General features: G+C 46.5%; 1 protein-coding gene across 1 annotated transcript; it reads left to right on the top strand.

The window, feature by feature from the left end:
• The first annotated feature begins 997 nt into the window (after positions 1 to 997).
• On the top strand, positions 998 to 15,089 carry LOC123158120 (uncharacterized). The gene is made up of 6 exons (XM_044576237.1): positions 998 to 1,145; positions 1,916 to 2,016; positions 10,290 to 10,608; positions 12,848 to 13,075; positions 14,646 to 14,750; positions 14,831 to 15,089. Exons 1-6 carry the CDS (start codon positions 998 to 1,000, stop codon positions 14,854 to 14,856), a joined length of 927 nt encoding a protein of 308 aa, XP_044432172.1. The 3' UTR covers positions 14,857 to 15,089.
• Positions 15,090 to 21,153: the final 6,064 nt, after the last annotated feature.

Below are 21,153 nucleotides of genomic sequence, written 5' to 3'. Positions count from 1 at the left end.
CTGCGAGCTCACAGAAGAGTGGCGGTTCGGCAAGGAGCCCTATTCACACGCCGACCCCCCGCCTATGGTAAGTTATCTTTCTTTTTCTCTATCTTTTTTATTGCCGAGTTCTGCCTGTCCAACCTGACTAATCGGCCTTTGAACAGAGCCCCCTCCTCCAGCCTGCCGCCGGTGCCGCGGGGCTGGAGCGTCAATTCCTCCCTGACCGAGCGGAGAGCGACGTGGATGACCCCGACTTGGGGCGGCGGCTTTGGAGGACGACGCCGAGGGAGGAGGCGGCGAAGCAGGCGGCTCAGGGCTCGGGGCCGGCCTCGAGGACTGGCCCGACGATGATGCGGGGGAAGTCGTCCCGCGCCGCTAGCCGGGGTCCGACCAGCAGGGCGCGAGCTCGTCTGCCGCGCCGGCAGCCCGAGGTGGTGCGCACAAGCGCAGGGCCGTGCCGAGCCTGTTCGGCAGCCGGCCGAAGAAACCCAAGGGCTCGACCGCGGTGACTAAGTGGGATGAAGCGGCCGCGAAGGCCATCCGCTTCCGCAAGGCGGTGAAGGAGCCGCAGCTGGTTTCCGCGTAAGTACTGCCTTCCTCTCGCGCCTTCATTTTTTCCTTGTTGATTCTTTCTGAGTTTCTTTCGCTTTATATTCTTGACTTAGGGCCCCACTCTCTCTTGAGAAGTCGGCCGCCGCCTCCATCGTTGGCGGAGACTTCTGCCACCACCCGGCGAATCGACCCGGCCGCCGACCACCGGGAGGCAACGGAGCGAAACGCGCGGGAGGCGCGCGAGGAGCAGGAGGCCGCCCGCTTGGAGAAGGCGGAAGCGGAAAGGGCGGAGGCTGCCGCCCTGAAGAAGCTGGCGGAAGCCGAGGCAGCCGTCGTGGCGAAGAAGCAGGCTAAAGAAGCCGTGCACCGCTAGTCGGCGATATTCGTCACTCCCCTGAACTCCGCGCCGCCACCACCGGAGTTCGTGGCGCAGACTGGGGAAGCCGGCGGCGAGCACCCTGTCATGGAGAGGGACAGTGGCGACGTCGCCATGCTGGACGTAATCGTGCACCGGCCACCACCCTCTAAGGAAGCGCGGGACAAGCAGCTGACTGATCCACCGGCGCCACCAGCCGGAGACGAGATGGCGACGGGCCCAACTCCTGAGGTCCGTACCCCGACGCGTCGCCGGCTTGCAAAGGCGGCCTCGGCGCCACGCCCGCTGGAGACCGGCGCCGCAAGCTCCTCGATCCCGGACACCGAGGCGACCAGCGCCGCGCCCACTGGGTGGGTGCGGGGAGGCGGGACGGGCCCTCTGAACAAGGCGATCCTCGACGTTCAAGCCAAACTCCACGCCGAGGCCGACGCTCTCAAGCACTGCAACAAGGCGTTCCTGGAATCGCGAGAGGCCATCCGGGTACGCTTCTTGCTTTTTCATTTTTAATTCTTGTATTGCTTCATGGGGGCGCGTCAGCGCACCCACTGGGTGTAGTCCCCGAGTTTCGGGCCGGCTGCTGAGCAGGCGGCTCGCAACTTTAACTGGCAAGCTCCGAATGCTAATGTCTTTGCTGCAGGATTATCATAACCTCCGTGCGGCCGCCTTCAACTCCAAAGTCCAGGAGTTGGATCAACGTGTCGTCGACTTGTCGGAGAGCCGGAGTAAGTCTTTTTATCTCTCTGCGGGGGTGCGCTGGCGCACCCGCGAGCTGTAGTCCCCGAGATTCAGGCCGACTGCTGAGCAGTCGGGCCGGATCTTCCTGGCGACTGATCTTCTTTGGGTTGATATTGACGACTTCTTTCTCTGCGGGGGCGCGCTGGCGCACCCGCGGGCTGTAGTCCCCGAGATTCGGGCCGACTGCTAAGCAGTCGGGCCAGATCTCCTCGGCAACTATGCTTCTTCTCTGCTGGTTACTGACACCTTTTTCTTTTTCTGCTCTCGCAGAGGCGAACGCCGCCCTGCAGCAGCAGCTGGGCGAAACCAATACCGCGCTGCGTGCCAAGGAGGTGGAGTGCGGCAAGCTGGCTGAAGAGCGTGACCGGCTGGTCACGCAACTGGCGGTGCAGGCGGAGCTTCTCAAGAAGGTCCAGAAGGAGGCGGAGGACAAGGAGACCAGCCTCCTTGCTGAGTTTGCAACCGAACGCTCCGCCTGGACCAACAAGGAGGCGATGCTGACTTCCGGCTTTCACGAGATTGAAGACATAGTTGATGGTGAGCTTCCCTCTTTTTCCTTCTTTGAGCTGCCGGCTGCTAGTCGAGCCGGCCTCTCGTCTCTAACTTTGGCTCTTTGCTTTCTGTTTTGGCAGACTTCTTCCCTGGTCATTCTGACGCCGCCAATCAGGCCATCGAAGCTGATCGCGAAGGACGGAGGGCGGAAGGTGCGCAGATTGCTGCCAACGCCCCCCGGACCCTTAGCGAGCAGCTCCTGAGCATCGAGGCCCGTCTTCGGCCGGCTCACCGGATGCTGCGTCGTCTTCAGCGTGTCGGCACCCAGGCGATCGTCGCCCTGTGGCCGGACATGCCGGCACCGCGCACTCCCAGTCGGACTGCCGACTGGCTGGAGCTGGAGCGCGCCGGGCCCTGGAGTTTGTCAAGGCGTGGTACCCTGGGCTAAATCTAGCCCAGTTGACCACGTTTCGGCAGGAGGCCCAGGAGGAGCTGGTGGCAGTAGAGGATGACCTTGTCAAGCGCGCGGTGGCAATCGCCGAGTACACCGACACCAGCGTCTTCATCCCGGAGCGGGCCGAGAACGGCGCCGAGGCGCCACTAGAATGGTTCGGGCTGAACCCGGAGGACGGCGAGGACTTGGCCGAGGTGATCGACTCCAGCGACGAGGAAGAAGGCGAGGAGGAGGAGGAAGGCGAAGAGGAGGCGCCAGAGGTCAGAGCGAACGGCCAACCTTAGCTCGACCACTCCTCCAGCAACGAGCCATGCCCGGGCGAGCCGGCTGCCACAAGAGGCGACCAAGCGGGGACTGACCAACCGGCCGCTCCACCAACCGGCGCCACCGACTCCTTCGATCCACCAAACCCGTCTGCTGCTCCCTAGGCTGCCAGTTTATCTTTTGTTTTACCTGCTTATCAGTCTCGATGAACTTGTTAACTTTGCACAATTCCACCCGCGGGGTGTATTTCAAACTTTGTTGAATGCTGGCCAAGGGCCTTTGATGTGTAAATATTTTTGCCGATCCTATCTTTTCCAGCCTTCTGTTCCTTGGCCTTTTTCCTTTGCCGCCCTCCCTTAGTTGTCGTCTTGCCAGCGGAACAGCCGCTCTGCGGACTGTGGCTGGGTCAAGTACTTAGCTACCTTCGGGAAGGCAAGTACTTAGCCAATTAGAACGTTTTAGCAAGTTAAGGAGAAGCCGGCCGGCCGGCTGCTCAACAGCCGGTCGAGGGTTGGGTGCGACATATGCCAATGGATGGCTTATCATGGTGGGAGCGGGTAGAACATCGCCGGTGCCTGGAAGCGGGATAAGGCGTAGACACGTACGCCAGCGAACTTTACCCAGGTTCGGGGCTCTCCGTGGAGATAACACCCCTAGTCCTGCTCTGCGGGGTCTCCGCATGATCACTAAAGCACTAGTGATACAATGGTGCTCCTTGAGCTGTTTGCTAGAGGTGGGAGAAAGCAAGGCTAGCTCTCTCCTTTCTCTATGGGTGAGTCTAGTTCTAACAGATTGGGAACCCTTTGCATGGGTGCCCTGGGGGGTTTATATAGGCCTACCCCCAGGGGTACATTTGTAATCTCACTGGGTATAGGGCCCGGCCGCCAGTGTCTCTGGTCTCCGGCTTCTCCGCTACCTGCTGGGGCCCGCCGCCTGGTGGGCCCCGCCGACTGGTCTGGTACGGAGCCGATAGGCCGCTCCCGCCGCTTGCGGGTCTTTCCGGCTGCTGATCACTGTAGCCGTGATGCTAATGACGCAGGCTTGCTCGGGGGAGCGTGGCTACAGTCCCGCCGCCTGGCGGGCGATCACTGTAGCCACACCGTGTCTTGTCTGGTTAATGGCGCGTGGGCCTCGAGGGAGGAATGGGCCGCCTGCCGGAACCCAGCTTCCCTCCGGTCCGGCTGGTCTAGCTCCCTCCACCTTCACGGCTCTCACTGCCTGGCAGGGCCCGCTCTGCGGGCCGTACCGACAGGCCGTCGCGGGAACAGGCTCCGTCCGTCAGGAGTGACGTCAAGGGGGGAGTGGCAACAGTGCCGCGCCGTGCGGAGATCTCCGCTTGTATGGGGCACTGTGGCCACGCCTGGCCCTGGATTCGGGGGGGTGGGCTACACTGTAGCCACTCCCTGTCATGTCTTTCTTGATGAGGGTGCAGACTTTGTGGGCGCCACGGGCCGACTGCTAGGGGCCGGCTTCTCTAGAAGCCGCCCACTAGGAGTCGGCTTGTCTTGATGCCGGCTTCTAGAACTCGGCCGTCTACGGGCAGCCGGCCACCAGAAGGCGGCACTTCGTCTTGATGCCTTGAGGGGCGCAGCCAGCCCCGATGTCTTGGAAGGTTCAAGGACTCGGGTTAGCCTACCCGTGGCCCATTACTCCGACACAGGTCCAGATTTCCAGCTGTCGGAATTCTCCTTCTTTGTGTGAACCTTGCATATTATGAGAGAAAAGGCATTACAATTACTCCAAAAAGCATTATTTTGCATAAAAACATTATAAATAACAATAGGTAAACATGATGCAAAATGGACGTATCAATCTACAACATAGATATGCAAAAACTATCAGGACTAAGTTCATGATAAATTAAGTTCAATTAATCAAATTACTTAAGAACTCCCACTTAGATTGACATCCCTCAAGTCATCTAAATGATACGTGATCCAAATCAACTAAACCATGTACGATCATCACATGAGATGGAGTAGTCATCAATGGTGAACATCTCTAGGTTGATCATATCTACTATATGATTCACGTTCGACCTTTCGGTCTCCAGTGTTTTGAGGCCATGTCTGTAGATGCCAGGCTCGTCAAGTTTAACCCGAGTATTCCGCATGTGCAAAACTGTCTTGCACCCGTTATATGTGAACGTAGAGTCTATCACACCCGATCATCACGTGGTGCCTCAACATGACGAACTTTCGCAATGGTGCATACTCAGGGAGAACACTTATACCTTGAAAATTTAGTTAAGGGGTCATCTTATAATGCTGCCACCGTACTAAGCAAAATAAGATGCATAAAAGATAAACATCACATGCAATCAAAATATGTGACATGATATGGCCATCATCATCTTGTGCTTTTGATCTCCATCTCCAAAGCATCGTCATGATCTCCATCGTCACCGGCTCGACACCTTGATCGTCATCGTTGCGTCGTGGTCATCTCGCCAACTATTGCTTCTACAACTATCGCTAACGCATAGTGATAAAGTAAAGCAATTACATGGCGTTTGCATTTCATACAATAAACAGACAACCATAAGGCTCCTGCCGGTTGCCGATAACTTTTACAAAACATGATCATCTCATACAATAACATATATCACATCATGTCTTGACCATATCACGTCACAACATGCCCTGCAAAAATAAGTTAGACGTCCTCTACTTTGTTGTTGCAAGTTTTACGTCGCTGCTACGGGCTTCTAGCAAGAACCGTTCTTACCTACGCATCAAAACCACAACGGTGATTTATCAAGTTTGCTGTTTTAACCTTCAACAAGGATCGGCCGCAGTCAAATTCGATTCAACTAAAGTAGGAGAAACAGACACCCGCCAGCCACCTTTATGCAAAACTAGTTGCATGTCTGTCGGTGGAACCGGTCTCATGAACGTGGTCATTTAAGGTTGGTCCGGGCCGCTTCATCCAACAATACCGCTGAATCAAAATAAGACATTGGTGGTAAGCAGTATGACAATCACCGCCCACAACTCTTTGTGTTCTACTCGTGCATATCATCTACGCATAGACCTGGCTTGGATGCCACTGTTGGAAAATGTAGCATGCAATTTCAAAAAAATTCCTACACTCACGCAAGATCTATCTAGGAGATGCATAACAACGAGAGGGGGAGAGTGTGTCTACGTACTCTCGTAGACCAAAAGCAGAAGCTTTTGACAACGCGGGTGATGTAGTCGAACTTCTTATAGATCCGATCGATCAAGCACCGAACGTACGACACCTCCGAGTTCTGCACATGTTCAACTCGATGATGTCCCTCGTCCTCTTGATCCAACAAAGGTGTCGAGGAAGAATATGAGTTCCGTCAGCACGACGGCGTGGTGACGGTGATGGTGAAGTGATCCGCGCAGGGCTTCGCCTAAGCACTACAAAGATATGACCAGAGGCGTAAACTGCGGAGGGGGGCACTGCACACAGCTAACAATTGTTGGTGTGTATTCTAGGTGCCCCCTCCCCACGTATATATAGGTGAGAGGGGGAGGGGAGCAGCAAGGGGGCGCCCCAAGTAGGAGGAATCCTACTTGCGGGCCTCCTCCAATTCGGCCTCCCCCCTTCCTTTTTTTTGCCGGAGATAAAAGGGAAGGGGGAAGGAGAGAAGGGAGGGGGGGGGCGAACCCCTTCTCCTCCTTCTCCAGTTCGGCCACATGCCTAAGGGGCGGCGCTCCATGATGGTAGCTGGAACTACGTCGGTATTTCCCTGGAGAGGGAGGGATGATGTAGCACAGCGACGGTAGGTATTTCCCTCAGTTATGAATCAAAGGTATCGAACCAGTAGGAGAACCAAGCAACACAACGTAAATAGCACCTGCACACAAACAACAACACCTCACAACTCGATGAGTTAAAGAGGTTGTCAATCCCTTCCGGGGTACGGCGCCTCAAGATAGGCAAGCGGACGTGAGGTAAATTGCAGTAGATTGATAGATCGAATGCCAAATAAAATAAATAAAGATAAAACGCAACAAGGTATTTTTGTATTTTTTGGTTTAATAGGTCTGAATAAAAATGCAAAGGAAAAGTAGATCGCAAGGCAAATATATGAGGAAGAAGACCTGGGGGCCATAGGTTTCACTAGTGGCTTCTCTCGAGAAAAATAGCAAACGGTGGGTAAACAAATTACTGTTGGGCAACTGATAGAACTTCAAATACTCATGACGATATCCAGGCAATGATCATTACATAGGCATCATGTACAAGATTAGTAGACCGACTCCTGCCTGCATCTACTACTATTACTCCACACATCGACCGCTATCCAGCATGCATCTAGTGTATTAAGTTCATGGAAAAACAGAGTAATGCAATAAGAACGATGACATGATGTAGACAAGATCCGTTTATCTATATGGTGGTAGATATAGATATCGTCTTTTTATCCTTAGTAGCAACGATACATACGTGTCGTTTCCCTTTCTGTCACTGGGATCGAGCACCGTAAGATCAAACCCACTACCGGGCACCTCTTCCCGTTGGAAGATAAATATATCAAGTTGGCCAAACAAAACCCAAATATCGGAGAAGAAATACGAGGCTATAAGAGATCATGCATATAAGAGATCAAAGAAACTCAAATAACTTTCATGGATATAAAAAGATATGACTGATCATAAACTCAAAGTTCATCAGATCCCAACAAACACACCGCAAAAGAGTTACATCATATGGATCTCCAAGAGACCATTGTATTGAGAATTCAGAGAGAGAGAGGAAGCCATCTATCTACTAACTACGGACCCGAAGGTCTACAAAGAACTACTCACGCATAATCGGAGAGGCACCAATGGAAGTGGTGAACCCCTTCGTGATGGTGTCTAGATTGGATCTGGTGGTTCTGGACTCTACGGCGGCTGGATGAATATTTCGTTGACGCTTTTATGGTTTCTAGAATATTGTGGTATTTATAGAGCAAAGAGGCGGTCCGGGGGGCACCCGAGGTGGGCACAACCCACCAGGGCACGCCTAGGCCTCCTGGCGCACCCTGGTGGGTTATGCCCCCCTCGGGGCACCCCTAGGTGCAACCAGGGCCCATTGCCTTCCTTCTGGCCCATAAAAAATCATCATGGAGTTTCGTGGCATTTGGACTCCATTTGATATTGATTTCCTGTGATGTAAAAAACATGGAAAAACAACAACTGGCACTTGGCACTATGTTAATAGGTTAGTACCAAAAAATGATATAAAATGACTATAAAATGATTATAAAACATTCAAGATTGATAATAAAACAACATGGAACAATCAAAAATTATAGATACGTTGGAGACGTATCACTCCACCCCTTGTGGGCTGGTGTGCTCCCCTCTTATGGCCCATATGGCCCATATCTTCCCCCCGGGGGTTCCGGTAACCCCCCTGGTACTCCGATAAATACCCGATACATTCCGGAACACTTCCGGTGTCCGAATACTATCATCATATATATCAATCTTTACCTCTCGACTCCTCGTCATGTCTGTGATCTCATCCGGGACTCCAAACAACATTCGGTCACCAAATCACATAACTCATATAATACTAAATCGTCATCGAACGTTAAGCGTGCGGACCCTACGGGTTCGAGAACTATGTAGACATGACCGAGACACTTCTCCGGTCAATAACCAATAGCGGGACCTGGATGCTCATATTGGTTCCTACATATTCTACGAAGATCTTTATCGGTCGAACTGTTATGATAACATACGTTATTCCCTTTGTCATCAGTATGTTACTTGCCCGAGATTCGATCGTCGGTATCTACATACCTAGTTCAATCTCGTTACCGGCAAGTCTCCTTACTCGTTACGTAATACATCATCCTGCAACTAACTCATTAGTTACTTTGCTTGCAAGGCTTCTTATGATGTGCATTACCGAGAGGGCCCAGAGATACCTCTCCGATACTCGGAGTGACAAATCCTAATCAAAATCTATGCCAACCCAACAAACACCTTCGGAGATACCTGTAGAGCATCTTTATAATCACCCAGTTATGTTGTGACGTTTGATAGCACACAAGGTATTCCTTCGGTATTCGGGAGTTGCATAATCTCATAATCGAATGAATATGTATTTGACATGAAGAAAGCAATAGCAATAAAACCGAACGATCAATATGCTAAGCTAACGGATGGGTCATGTCCATCACATCATTCTCCTAATGATGTGATCCCGTTTATCAAATGACAACACATGTCTATGGTTAGGAAACTTAACCATCTTTGATTAACGAGCTAGTCTAGTAGAGGCTTACTAGGGACACGATGTTTTGTCTATGTATCCACATATGTATCAAGTTTCTGGTTAATATAATTCTAGCATGAATAATAAACATTTATCATGAATAAGGAAATATAAAATAATAACTTTTATTATTGCCTCTAGGGCATATTTCCTTCACTCCTTGCTGCCCCAAAAGGACCGACGAATTAGCTTATTGAGATGCTCATAGGGTCCTCGGGGTAGCGTGAAACAAGACATAGTAATTCGGAACCGCCTACGCCACCTATAACCTATTTAATTAAAATTTCTTTGTCTAATGCTGAAATTGTTCTCTAAATCCAACCTTTCACCTTCGCTCACAATTTGTCCTTTAAGTATTTGAAGGCACCCATCTTGGAAGCACCAATATGAGATGGCATGCCCAAGTACCTCTCATTCAGAGTCTCGGTATGAACATTAAGCACTCCCTTAACTCCATGTCTGACATTTCCAGGTGTTCCCTTGCTAAAAAAGACCGAAGACTTACTAGTGTTGATTTTTTGTCCCGAAGCTTAACAATAAGAGTCTAATAGGTTTGACACTTCCATCGCCCCTATACCATTTGTCTTGAAAAACAACAGGCTGTCGTCAACAAATAATAAGTGGTTAACTTGTGGCCCCTCCCACAATCGAATGCAACATCTCCTGGCAGGATGCCCCTTCTCCCGGCAGGTGTGGCATGAGATCCTAGGCTGGATCAGATCAACTGTCGATCTACCGAATGCGGATACTGAGTTCTACTCCTGGTGGGCCCACTCCTACGACCGTGCACCCGGGCCGGCGAAAAGGATTGGCTTCGATCATCATCCTCGCGGCCTAGTGGCTTTGGAAGCACCAGAATGCCTGCATCTTCGGCGGCGAGCGACCTTCGGTCTCCCATCTCGCAGGATAATTAGAGACGAAGTGCGCCTTTGGGCTAGGGCCAGCGTCACCGGGATCCATAAGATCATCCCCGAGGGCTAGTTTACTGTACCCGCAGGGGCTGAGCAAACCCTATCTGTGTGCTCCTAACTCACTTTCATGCCTTCTTGTGTACATGGCTTAGTTAGTTGATGTAATCCCATGATGTAACTCTCTTCTTCTACCAATGAAAAGATATGCAACCTTTGCGTATTCGTGAAAAAAAAAGAATGTAGATTTTTTTTTGAGGATTACAATCGAATGTCGTAGATCAGCCTGAAACGTACCACGAGGCCCAGGCCAAGCCTCTGTCACCTCGCGCCGCATCCAGTTACTAAAAAAAAAACCTCGCGCCGCATCCTGAAACGTCGCCCTCTTCCCTCAAAAAGTAAAAAAGAAAGAAAAAGGAAAAAGGAACACTCTCCCCTTCCTCCCATCGCCTCTAGGTCTCCAGTGCTCCCTCCGCCATCGCCGGCGCATGGCACTGACCGGAAAACACGCTCTCAGGTAGGCGCTAGCACCGCCGCCACTTCCAGGTTCGGAGCGCCCTTGACGGCAGCCGGCCTCCATTGCCCCGGCCAGGTCGCAGGTTAGTAAAAAACCTAAGTCTGTCTACAGTTCGGCGCGCACTACTTCTGCTATGTTGTTGCTATTCTGCTTTAGTTAACACTAGAATGAAGCAAATTGATATTCTGCCTGCGGACGGCTCCTTCAATCAGAACCCTGAGATGTCTAGTTTGGTCAAAACTGACATCTTAAATTGTGCGAACTCCTGTTGTTGTTGATTACGAGCTAGCTAGTGTAAAATTCTGCTTTCCTGTATGGCTTCGTACTCTAATATCTTATACCGCACTGTATGATGCGCACCGAGGGACATATCAGTTGGCCAATAGTTTGGTTGCAATTTGTTACTGGTTCTACTCTCTCAAATAAGCAAAAAAAAAATTCAATAAATCAGGGAGGAACCTCCCCGGTTCCAGTTTGTATAGGAACGGGACCACCTTTTCCACCAACATCCTAAGTTACGTAGGTTTAGAAACAAAATATACATTCACCTTTTGTTACCTGATGTCTACAGCGGAAAATGATTCTCGAGCAACAGGTGTTTGATGAAGTTTGCATTAGTGAAGAAAAACAAAAAAAATCTGTAAAATCTTGAGGGGAAGGGAAACATGGTTATTTGGTCATGGTCAACCATGTCGCCTCTTCTTATAATGGAAAATAAAAACATTACAATGTCACCAGAGAAATTAGTTCATTCAGACGTTTACGATGGAAAATGTGTTAAATCCAAAAATGCTAGTTGCAAATTTGCAATGAAGATTTCACCCAAAATTTCTAAACTGTCTCTTTGCTACAATTTTATGTAGGTGTAGCTCCAAGAACAGGTGTTCTGTGGCGTGTATTGATGGCCAATAGCGAGTACGAGTATGTTAAGAGGGAATTCGAGTTCGACCATCACCTCCTGGCCTCCAACTGAATCATTGTCTGCTTCGATGGCTGTAATTTCCACCGGTACTGTTCATCTATTCCTTCAATAAGGAAAAAAAGTGGTTAAGCAACTGCATAGATCATTTCACCATGTCAAGTTCTTAATCTAGTCCATGTACCAATGCCTTTTGCGCAATTGTTTAAGTATAAGCATGTGGGAAACATGCAATGAAGGTTACTATATGCATATCTGGGAATTACTGTTGCTTCAGATTATAAATAGCTTATCTTTGTTGTTCCAGTCTCCACTAATTTCACTCCTCTTTTTGTTAGATTCTTGATGATACACGCCTTTGAGAAACCAAATGATGAGAGCGCTTTAAGATTGATGAATGCTTGTGCTAGTTCTATCCTCGAGGAATTTCCTGACATAGTGTTTTCTTATGGTGTTAGAGCATCTCTAGCAGATCCCTTAAAAGAGCCAAAACTGTAAAATAACTGCTTTTTACGGGATTGAGCGGAAAAACCGACCTGACCAGACCACTCAAAATCGGCCGACGCGCATATTTTTTGGAGGGAAACCTTAAAATAAGCCTCCATTCCCGCAGTTGTTCAGGATTCAAGGCAAATTTTACAGTTCACCTTAAAAAAAGACAGTTGGCGGGAGGGAAGTTTCATGTCCAACCGCTAGAATAGTTTTCATTTTGACCAAGATCTATCATGTCAGTCTCGATTCCGGCCAAATTTCCAGCGGACAGGCCTGATTTGGAGCGATTCTAGTTGATTTCGGTGGGCCGGCGCGAGCTCCGCGCGTGCTCCTTGGGAGGGACGACGACATGCCGCTGCCGCTGCGGCTGTTCATGGGCGGGAGGTATGTCGGCGTCGCCGACGAGGTGGTGGCGCTGCACGAGCAGTCGCGGCTCTGGTCAGTGCTCTGCCGTGCAGCCGGGCACGTGCGAGGCGGCCTGCGAGGTGTGCGGCGACGCCTGGTTCGTCGTGTGCGGAGGCAGACTGCACGGTGTGCGGCGGCAAGGATTCAGGGAGATGCGGGTGAAAGGAAGAAGGAGAAGACCACGGGGAATATTTGGTTTTACGGTAAATTTTTGTGGGATCTGTTCCAATGTAGCCTGCACGGTACTGCAAAACAAGTTTAAGGTTCCCCTTATAATGCTTTTAGGGTACCGCGATATAAGGGATCTTCTAGAGATGCTCTTAGCGATGAGTACAGGTACAACCCGTATAACATCTTCTCATGAAAGTTAGATTATAAAATGGATGCAAAATTTACATTAAAAAATTGTATGCAAATACTGTTATGAATGGAGATACTTTTGAATTGCACGGGCTTTGTTCTCAGATAATAATGTCAGGTTCTCATATTTCTGTTTGCTTTGCAGTTTTGTTTTCAGAGAGGGAACAGAATTCTATCAAAGACTTCTCTACCAATAATTGCAGCAAAATTCTCTCTTTGTGTGTTTCTTACTTCACACCTGTGTATGTGATGAAGTTGAAAGATTTCTTTCCAAATAAAGAGCTCAGAGAGGCTCCATATTTTGATGGGCGAGTTGTATGCTATCCAAATATGAAGACGATTCATGATTATTTGGCATGGAGGCAACTGGACCGTAAGCTTCTTGAACTACAGTCAACAGTTTCCTAGTATAAGTAATAAGATTCTTGTATGCAATTGTTCGTGTTGATGTCCTCTACAATATCATCTTGTTGTGTATGTTATTTTCCCAAAGTCGTAGAAACTTCAGCAACATTAAATGAACACAAGTATGGTGTATGTATCGTCATTCGATAGATTTGTATGTCCGGTTGCTCCGTTACTTAGTCTTTTTTAGTTGATTGGGTAAGTAATGAACATATTCGATTTGAGACGTGTGTTTCAGGTCATATAAATAATAATTATAATACATGCTTCTGAAAAAAAAAGGCACAACACGCATTGACAGTAATCTAGTTTGAGTTTGAGTTGTCTTTTGTATCATTTGTATAAATTCTTTTTTGTGAACCATCTATTATAGGGAACATTTCCTAAGGACAAAAACGAGTTGCTTTCACAACAGTTCCAAATCATCCATGATGATGAACCAGCTATGTTCTGAAAAGGATCCAGCGTTTATCGAGATAACGTAAAGGTGTCAACCACACAAAAGGAAATCATCATTAATGTTCCTATTCATTCTCACTGAGATATTTTCCATGTTTCTGTCGCAAGATATCGTTTGCATGATTTATACAAATGACCATCATAGTTTCTAATCATAACTTGGTGCAGAGATTAACCTAGCATTTCTAAATTCACATCTGATATCCAGATAGTTAAATGTAAACAGTCTTGCTATACATTAGTTTTGAGGGATAATCGGAACTCCTTATTTGGCATTTCACGCCATTCCCTTGTCTGATATTGGTCGAATGCTATAATTCTTCTAATCAGTTGTGCAGATTACATAATGTATTTCTTTTGTGGGTCTGATTGTTGAATGATGTTATTTTGTGGGACATGTTTTCCTCAACTCTTAGTTAAGATCAATTAACCCTGTAAGGTGCTCTTTCGAATACCGAACAGTGAAAATCGACGACTATGGGAATCCCATAGAAAGAACCCGGTTGGCAATTACAGTGTCAATTTTTGATAACATAGGACCTGAGTTTTGGGAAAAACGTCAAAACATTCTTCGAGAAGGTTAGTTGAATCACTATAGTTTTAGCAATGCTTCCAGTCCAACTCCATTCAACTTTTGATATATACAACCAGTACTGTATACAACATCGGTCTAACTGTGTGTTTGGGAGAAGAAAAATATAGATATGAGTATATTATAAGAAGTACGATAACATCCATAGGCTTCCATGTTGTAACTGAACTGTTGTTCGTATCAGCGCCTGCCAAATTGATCAGTGAGGACCCCTAGTTTCCTATTTATGGAATGTATGCTCCAATGCCATTTACAGTTTCTTGTCGACGGTAGTACAATATGTAACATCTGAATTTATCTGTTCACCTACACCAGTATGTATGCATTAAATTTAGTTCTTGCTTAGTGTTTTACTGTGATGAATACTTATTAATGCCCTTGTTCCTTCATTTTCTAATAGTATCCTGATGCAAGGGCTTATTACTGTTGTAGCTAGTTAGAACAACAAACCATAAGAAAATGAGTTGACTCCTTGTACAATTCACAGGCCACAACAGGATCCAGTACAAGACATGCTTTTTGGATGCTAGTGAAGTCCGGAAAGGGCGAAAACGAAGCTTACGATATGCTGAAGTCTTCTTTCATCATCTACGTAATCTAAATATTTGTTTGCATTATCCTATTGAATTCTTCTGTTATCTACAGTCCCTAACTTTCTACTGTTCTCTGAAGGTCAAAGGACAAGAACGAGTTGCTAGAACAAGTTGCTCTTTCAGCCGTTTGAAATGAACTACAACAACGAACCGGCCATGTACTGAAAGGCTTCATGTGCTTACCGTGAAAAGGTATGTTTACCATCATCCAAGAACTATTTTCAACAACAATGCTGTTTGTGCTGCAGTTTCATATTAAGCATTCCAAAATAAAATGTAGCGATGCTGAAGAAACAAGATTTACTTTGCCTAATAAAAGATCAAAGTATTTTCTTTTCCAACCCTGTATGTATTACGATGATGAGTTGTGCGGGGTGGCTTATGGCTGTGCGGGGCGAGTAGGTGGCGGCTCAGAGCATGGTAATGCAGCGTCGTCGGTCGGCAGTGGCCTGCAGTGCAGCTTCTCCTTCCGCAGCGTCAGGGAAGACGAGGGGATCCGGCAGTCTGCTGGGTACCCTGCTTAGCACCCCACGCACAGCCCGCGTGCGGCGCTGCTGGAGCTAGTCATCCCCCGGCGTCGCTTCCTGGCATCTTCGCGTGGGCGCTGCGTCCGGTCTTTGGTCCTGTGCACCCACCTCGCCGGGAGCGGAGGGAGCCCTGCGGGCACCAGATGTGCGCAGCAGCAGCCTTCTCTTCGCCACCGATTGCGTGCACCAGTTCATTCCCGCCCGTGCCTGCTTCGTGTCTCTCATGCGTCGACATGCTATCCGTTCCATAACCTTCGGATGCCTCTGAAAATATGGCATGATATCGGTTCCTCGGCGACGTGCTGGTCTTGTGGTCCTCAAAGCGCCAGCCCACGGCCTCCCGCTCCAGCGTGGAGGCAGAGTACCGTAGCGTGGCCAACACCCTGGCCGAGTGTGCTTTGACAACTCATCGGCGAGCTCCGCTGCGCGGTCACCTCGGCAACGCTGGTCTACTGCAACGACATCTCCGCCGTGTACCTATCCAGCAATCCCGTTCACCACCGCGGCACCAAGCATGTCGAGCTGGACATCCACTTCGTCCGCGAGCACGTGGCTCTCGGTGATTTCCGCGTTCTCCACGTCCCAGCGCGGCAACAGTTCGCCGACGTGATGACCAAAGGGCTGCCAACCGACGTGTTTCATGATTTTTGGTCCAGTCTTTGTGTCGTCACGACTGCGGGGGATGTTAAACCCTTGTATTCTGTACATGAGTTTTGTATGTAGCTTGTGCAGTTTTGTAGTCCTGCAGCACACACGACCTCCACCTCTCGAACATGGCCTGACCACGATCACCATCTTGGGCTCACGCCCTCTGTTCCCCCTGTATAAGTCTAACCTTGATCAATGCAATCGGTGTGTTCCCCTTGTATAAGTCTAACCTTAATGGCTATACACAGAGCGGATGGCTGCAGGTGGACGATGCTGCGAGTGGGCGGTGGCGCACGTCGACATGAGGCCAGAGTTTTGGAGAACGCATCCTCGTGGTCGCCCTTCATCGGCAGCAGCACCAGGCGGCAGCCGGCCACCGGCCACGAGCCCCTCCACCACGGAGCTCAGCCCGGCGTGGTTCACGAAGCACCCCACGCTGCGGTGCCGCAGGATGTGCTGCTGCTGCACCCACCCCGTGTGCACCACGTCCTTGCCCTTGGTCCTCCTGGCGAAGAACGGTCGGTTGGTGGATTCTAGGCCGAGGAGGAGCTCCGTCGCGGCGGCGGACGGGAGGAACGTCTCGCTCTCGAAGGAGGCGAACACGACGGCGTTGTCCGGGAAGGAGGAGAGCCACTTGGCCCACCGCTCCTCGAGCTCGCCCTGCGGCGGCTCCGGCACGACCGGGCCCGTGACGAGCACCGGCTTGCCGTGCTGGCGGCGAGGTAGTTGATGTAGGGGCCTTCCATCTCGAAGCACGTCTTGATCAGGAGGGCGTCACTGGCCTCGACGGCGGCGAGGACGCGGTCGTACACGCACGGTTCGCCGTGGAAGCTGGTGAACACGTAGCTGAAGTCGGCGGCCTGGTAGGCCGGCACGGTGGCTTTCTTAGCAGGAACAGGTGATAACTTAAGTACCAGGAGGAGTACTAGTTCTCATCATTGTCTCGAAGAGAACGTGACGGTTTATTACGGTCTACAAGGTCCGGCGTTCGATCTCTGGACCGTGTATTATATTAGCGATATTTTATCGATCGAATAAACCTCTGGTGGGCCGGATACTGTGTCAGCGCGCGTGCATGCCGAGTCGGCCCATGCGGACGAGCGCACAGGTCGTATGCTCTGCGCCTGCTGTGGGGCGCTGTGCCCAGTTTATATACTGCCTTCCTCCAATCGTATTACCTCCATGGGGGCAACCAGCCGAGAAAGAGGCCTTAGAGCCCACACAAAAAAGAAAGAGGCTTCAGAGCCCACGAGAAAAAAAGAGAGAAAAGAGGTCTTTATTAGTTTCCACAAAAGAAAAAGAGCCAGAAACGGAAAAATGGACCGAGGCCAGAGCCAACCAAAAAAAGAGGAGCCCACGAGAAAAAAAAGAAAAAGAGGCCTTTATTTAGAGCCCAAAATAGGAACATGTAGTTTTGATCTCTGTCATAGCCTTTTTTTAACTCCTACTATTTTTTCATGATATATATACGAGAAGCAATTTATTTATTTATACATTTACTCCCTACATGACAAACAATTTATTTATTTATGGCGGTCATTTTTATCCTCCAACCAGGAGTGTCAAAATGCCCAAAATAGGAACATGTAGTTTTGATCTCTGTCATAGCCTTTTTTTAACTCCTACTATTTTTTCATGATATATATACGAGAAGCAATTTATTTATTTATACATTTAATCCCTACATGACAAACAATTTATTTATTTATGGCGGTCATTTTTATCCTCCAACCAGGAGTGTCAAAATGCCCAAAATAGGAACATGTAGTTTTGATCTCTGTCACAGCCTTTTTTTAACTCCTACTATTTTTTCATGATATATATACAAGAAACAATGTATTTATTTATGGCTATTACTTTTATCCTCCAACCAAGAGTATGAAAATACCTGAAATAGGAACATGTAGTTTTGATCTTTGTCACAGCCTTTTTTCTAACTCCTACTATCTTTTTCATGATATATATACAAGAAACATTTTTTTATCTTTGTCATAGCCTTTTTTTAACTCCTACTAATTTTTTCCTGATATATATACGAGAAAGAGTCCATTTATTTATTGCGGTCACTTTTATACTCCAACCAAGAGTGTGAAAATGCCAAAAATAGGAAGATTTAGTTTTGCCAAAAAGAGGCAAAGTACCCGTGGAGTTTGTGCTAGACATTAGCACATGGCTTTTTTTAGTTTTGATCTCTATCACAGCCTTTTTTTAAGTCCTACTAATTTTTTCCTGATATATATACGAGAAACAATTTATTTATTTATACATTTAATCCCTACATGACAAACAATTTATTTATTTATGGCGGTCATTTTTATCCTCCAACCAGGAGTGTCAAAATGCCCAAAATAGAAACATGTAGTTTTGATCTCTGTCATAGCCTTTTTTTTCACTCCTACTATTTTTTCATGATATATATACGAGAAGCAATTTATTTATTTATACATTTAATCCCTACATGACAAACAGTTTATTTATTTATGGCGGTCATTTTAATCCTCCAACCAGGAGTGTCAAAATGCCCAAAATAGGAACATGTAGTTTTGATCTCTGTCACAGCCTTTTTTTAACTCCTACTATTTTTTCATGATATATATACGAGAAACAATGTATTTATTTATGGCTATTACTTTTATCCTCCAACCAAGAGTATGAAAATACCTGAAATAGGAACATGTAGTTTTGATCTTTGTCACAGCCTTTTTTCTAACTCCTACTATCTTTTTCATGATATATATACAAGAAACATTTTTTTATCTTTGTCATAGCCTTTTTTTAACTCCTACTAATTTTTTCCTGATATATATACGAGAAAGAGTCTATTTATTTATTGCGGTCACTTTTATACTCCAACCAAGAGTGTGAAAATGCCAAAAATAGGAAGATTTAGTTTTGATCTCTGTCACACCTTTTTTTAACCCCTACTAATATTTTCCTGATATATATACGAGAAACAATTTATATATTTAGGGCGGTCACTTTTATCCTCCAACCAAGAGTATGAAAATGCCTAAAATAGGAACATGTAGTTTTGATCTCTGTCACAGCCTCTTTTTTAACTCCTACAATTTTTTTCCTGATATATATACGAGAAACAATTATTTATTTATGGCGGTCACTTTTATCCTCCAACAAAAAGTATGAAAATGCTCAAAATAGGAACATGTAGTTTTGATCTTTGTCACAGCCTTTTTTTTACTCCTACTAATTTTTTTCATGATATATATACGAGAAACAATTTATTTATTTATGGCGGTCACTTTTATCCTCCAACCAAGAGTATGAAAATGCCTGAAATAGGAACATGTAGTTTTGGTCTCCGTCACGGCCTTTTTTTAACTCCTACTAATTTTTTCATGATATATGTACGAGAAATAATTTATTTATTTATGGCGGTCACTTTTATCTTCCAACCAAGAGTATGAAAATGGTTGAAATAGGAACATGTAGTTTTGATCTTTGTCACAACCTTTTCTTAACCCCTACTAATATTTTCCTGATGTATATACGAGAAACAATTTATATATTTAGGGCGGTCGCTTTTAGCCTCCAACCAAGAGTATGAAAATGCCTAAAATAGGAACATGTAGTTTTGATCTCTGTCACAGCCTCTTTTTTAACTCCACAATTTTTTTCCTGATATATATACGAGAAACAATTATTTATTTATGGTGGTCCCTTTTATCCTCCAATAAAGAGTATGAAAATGCCCAAAATAGGAACATGTAGTTTTGATCTTTGTCACTGCCTTTTTCTTAACTCCTACTAATTTTTTTCATGATATATATATGAGAAACTATTTATTTATTTATGGCGGTCAGTTTTATCCTCCAACCAAGAGTATGAAAATGCCCGAAATAGGAACATGTAGTTTTGATCTCCGTCACAGCCTCTTTTTAACTCCTACTAATTTTTCATGATATATATACGAGAAATAATTTATTTATTTATGGCGGTCACTTTTATCTTCCAACCAAGAGTATGAAAATGTCCGAAATAGGAACATGTAGTTTTGATCTTTGTCACAACCTTTTTTCTAACTCCTACTACTTTTTCATGATATATATACGAGAAACAATTGTTGATCTTTGTCACAGCCTTTTTTTAACTCTTACTAATTTTTTCCTGATATATATACGAGAAACAATTTATTTATTTATGGCGGTCACTTTTATCCTCCAACCAAGAGTATGAAAATGCCCAAAATAGGAACATGTAGTTTTGATCTTTGTCACAATCATTTTTTAACTCCTAATTTTTTATGATATATATACGAGAAACAATTTATTTATTTATGGCGCTCACTTTTATCCTCCAACCAGGAGTATGAAAATGCCCAAAATAGGAACATGTAGCATGCTGACTAAAATATAACAGACCCGATACAGAACAAACCTTTTTAATGCCCAATAATCTTCAATGCTCAACTCTTGACAAGTAAAATGATTTTTTACAAAAATGCGTTTTTAGGGGGTGAAGGTAAAATGCATTTGATGTTCAGAAAGACAACAATAACTAATGACATTAACATTAGCACATGGCTTTTAATTTTTTTTATCTCTGTCTCGGTAAACAAATTATTTATGACGGTCACTTTTATCCTCCAACCAAGAGTATGAAAATGATCAAAATAGAGCACACTGGGCTAAAATATAGTAGACCCGATACAGAATAAACATTTTCGCTGCACAATAATCTTCAATGCTCAAGTCTTGATAAGTAAAATGAATTTTCTGGGGGTGAAGGTAAAATGCATTTGATGTTCAGAAAGACAACAATAACTAATGAACGGTATGGGAACAAATAGTATGAAGATGCCCAAATTAGGACAAGTAGCACGGTGAGCTAAACTATCACAGACGGGGTATGGGAGACCTTTTTACTGCCCAATAATCCGTCCTCATCCACAATATCTTCAACGCTCAAGTCTTGATAACTAAAATGCATTTTATTGGAAAGGGGGTAAAGGTAAAATGCATTTGATGTTGGGAAATACAACAATAGTTAATGATATCAAGAAATATCCGATCTTAATAATCATAAGCACGAAACAATCTCTTTAGGCTTTCTAACTGAGAGATAAATTTCTCGATAAAAAGATGAGTAGACATTGGGCTTTGGAATATCGCCTCACTTTTCTCCGTGCTGTCCATATCGCCCATAGCTTGAACGCCATCTTGACAAATTCACCGTGAGATAGAGATTCATGGGTCTCAATAAGGGAGTG

This window comes from Triticum aestivum, chromosome 1D (assembly GCF_018294505.1).
Source record: "Triticum aestivum cultivar Chinese Spring chromosome 1D, IWGSC CS RefSeq v2.1, whole genome shotgun sequence".
Lineage (NCBI taxonomy): Eukaryota > Viridiplantae > Streptophyta > Magnoliopsida > Poales > Poaceae > Triticum > Triticum aestivum.
Note: the sequence above shows the minus strand (reverse complement) of the source record. Positions and strands in the feature narration are given on the sequence as shown.

Excerpts from the sequence above, each read along its gene's own strand:
- LOC123158120 (XM_044576237.1), top strand. The coding sequence starts at position 998 with ATGGAGAGGGACAGTGGCGACGTCGCCATGCTGGACGTAATCGTGCAC. Across the intron at positions 2,017-10,289 it reads CTGAAGAGCGTGACCGGCTG|ATCAGCCTGAAACGTACCAC; the intron begins GTCACGCAACTG and ends CGAATGTCGTAG. Across the intron at positions 14,751-14,830 it reads AGTCTTCTTTCATCATCTAC|GTCAAAGGACAAGAACGAGT; the intron begins GTAATCTAAATA and ends TGTTCTCTGAAG.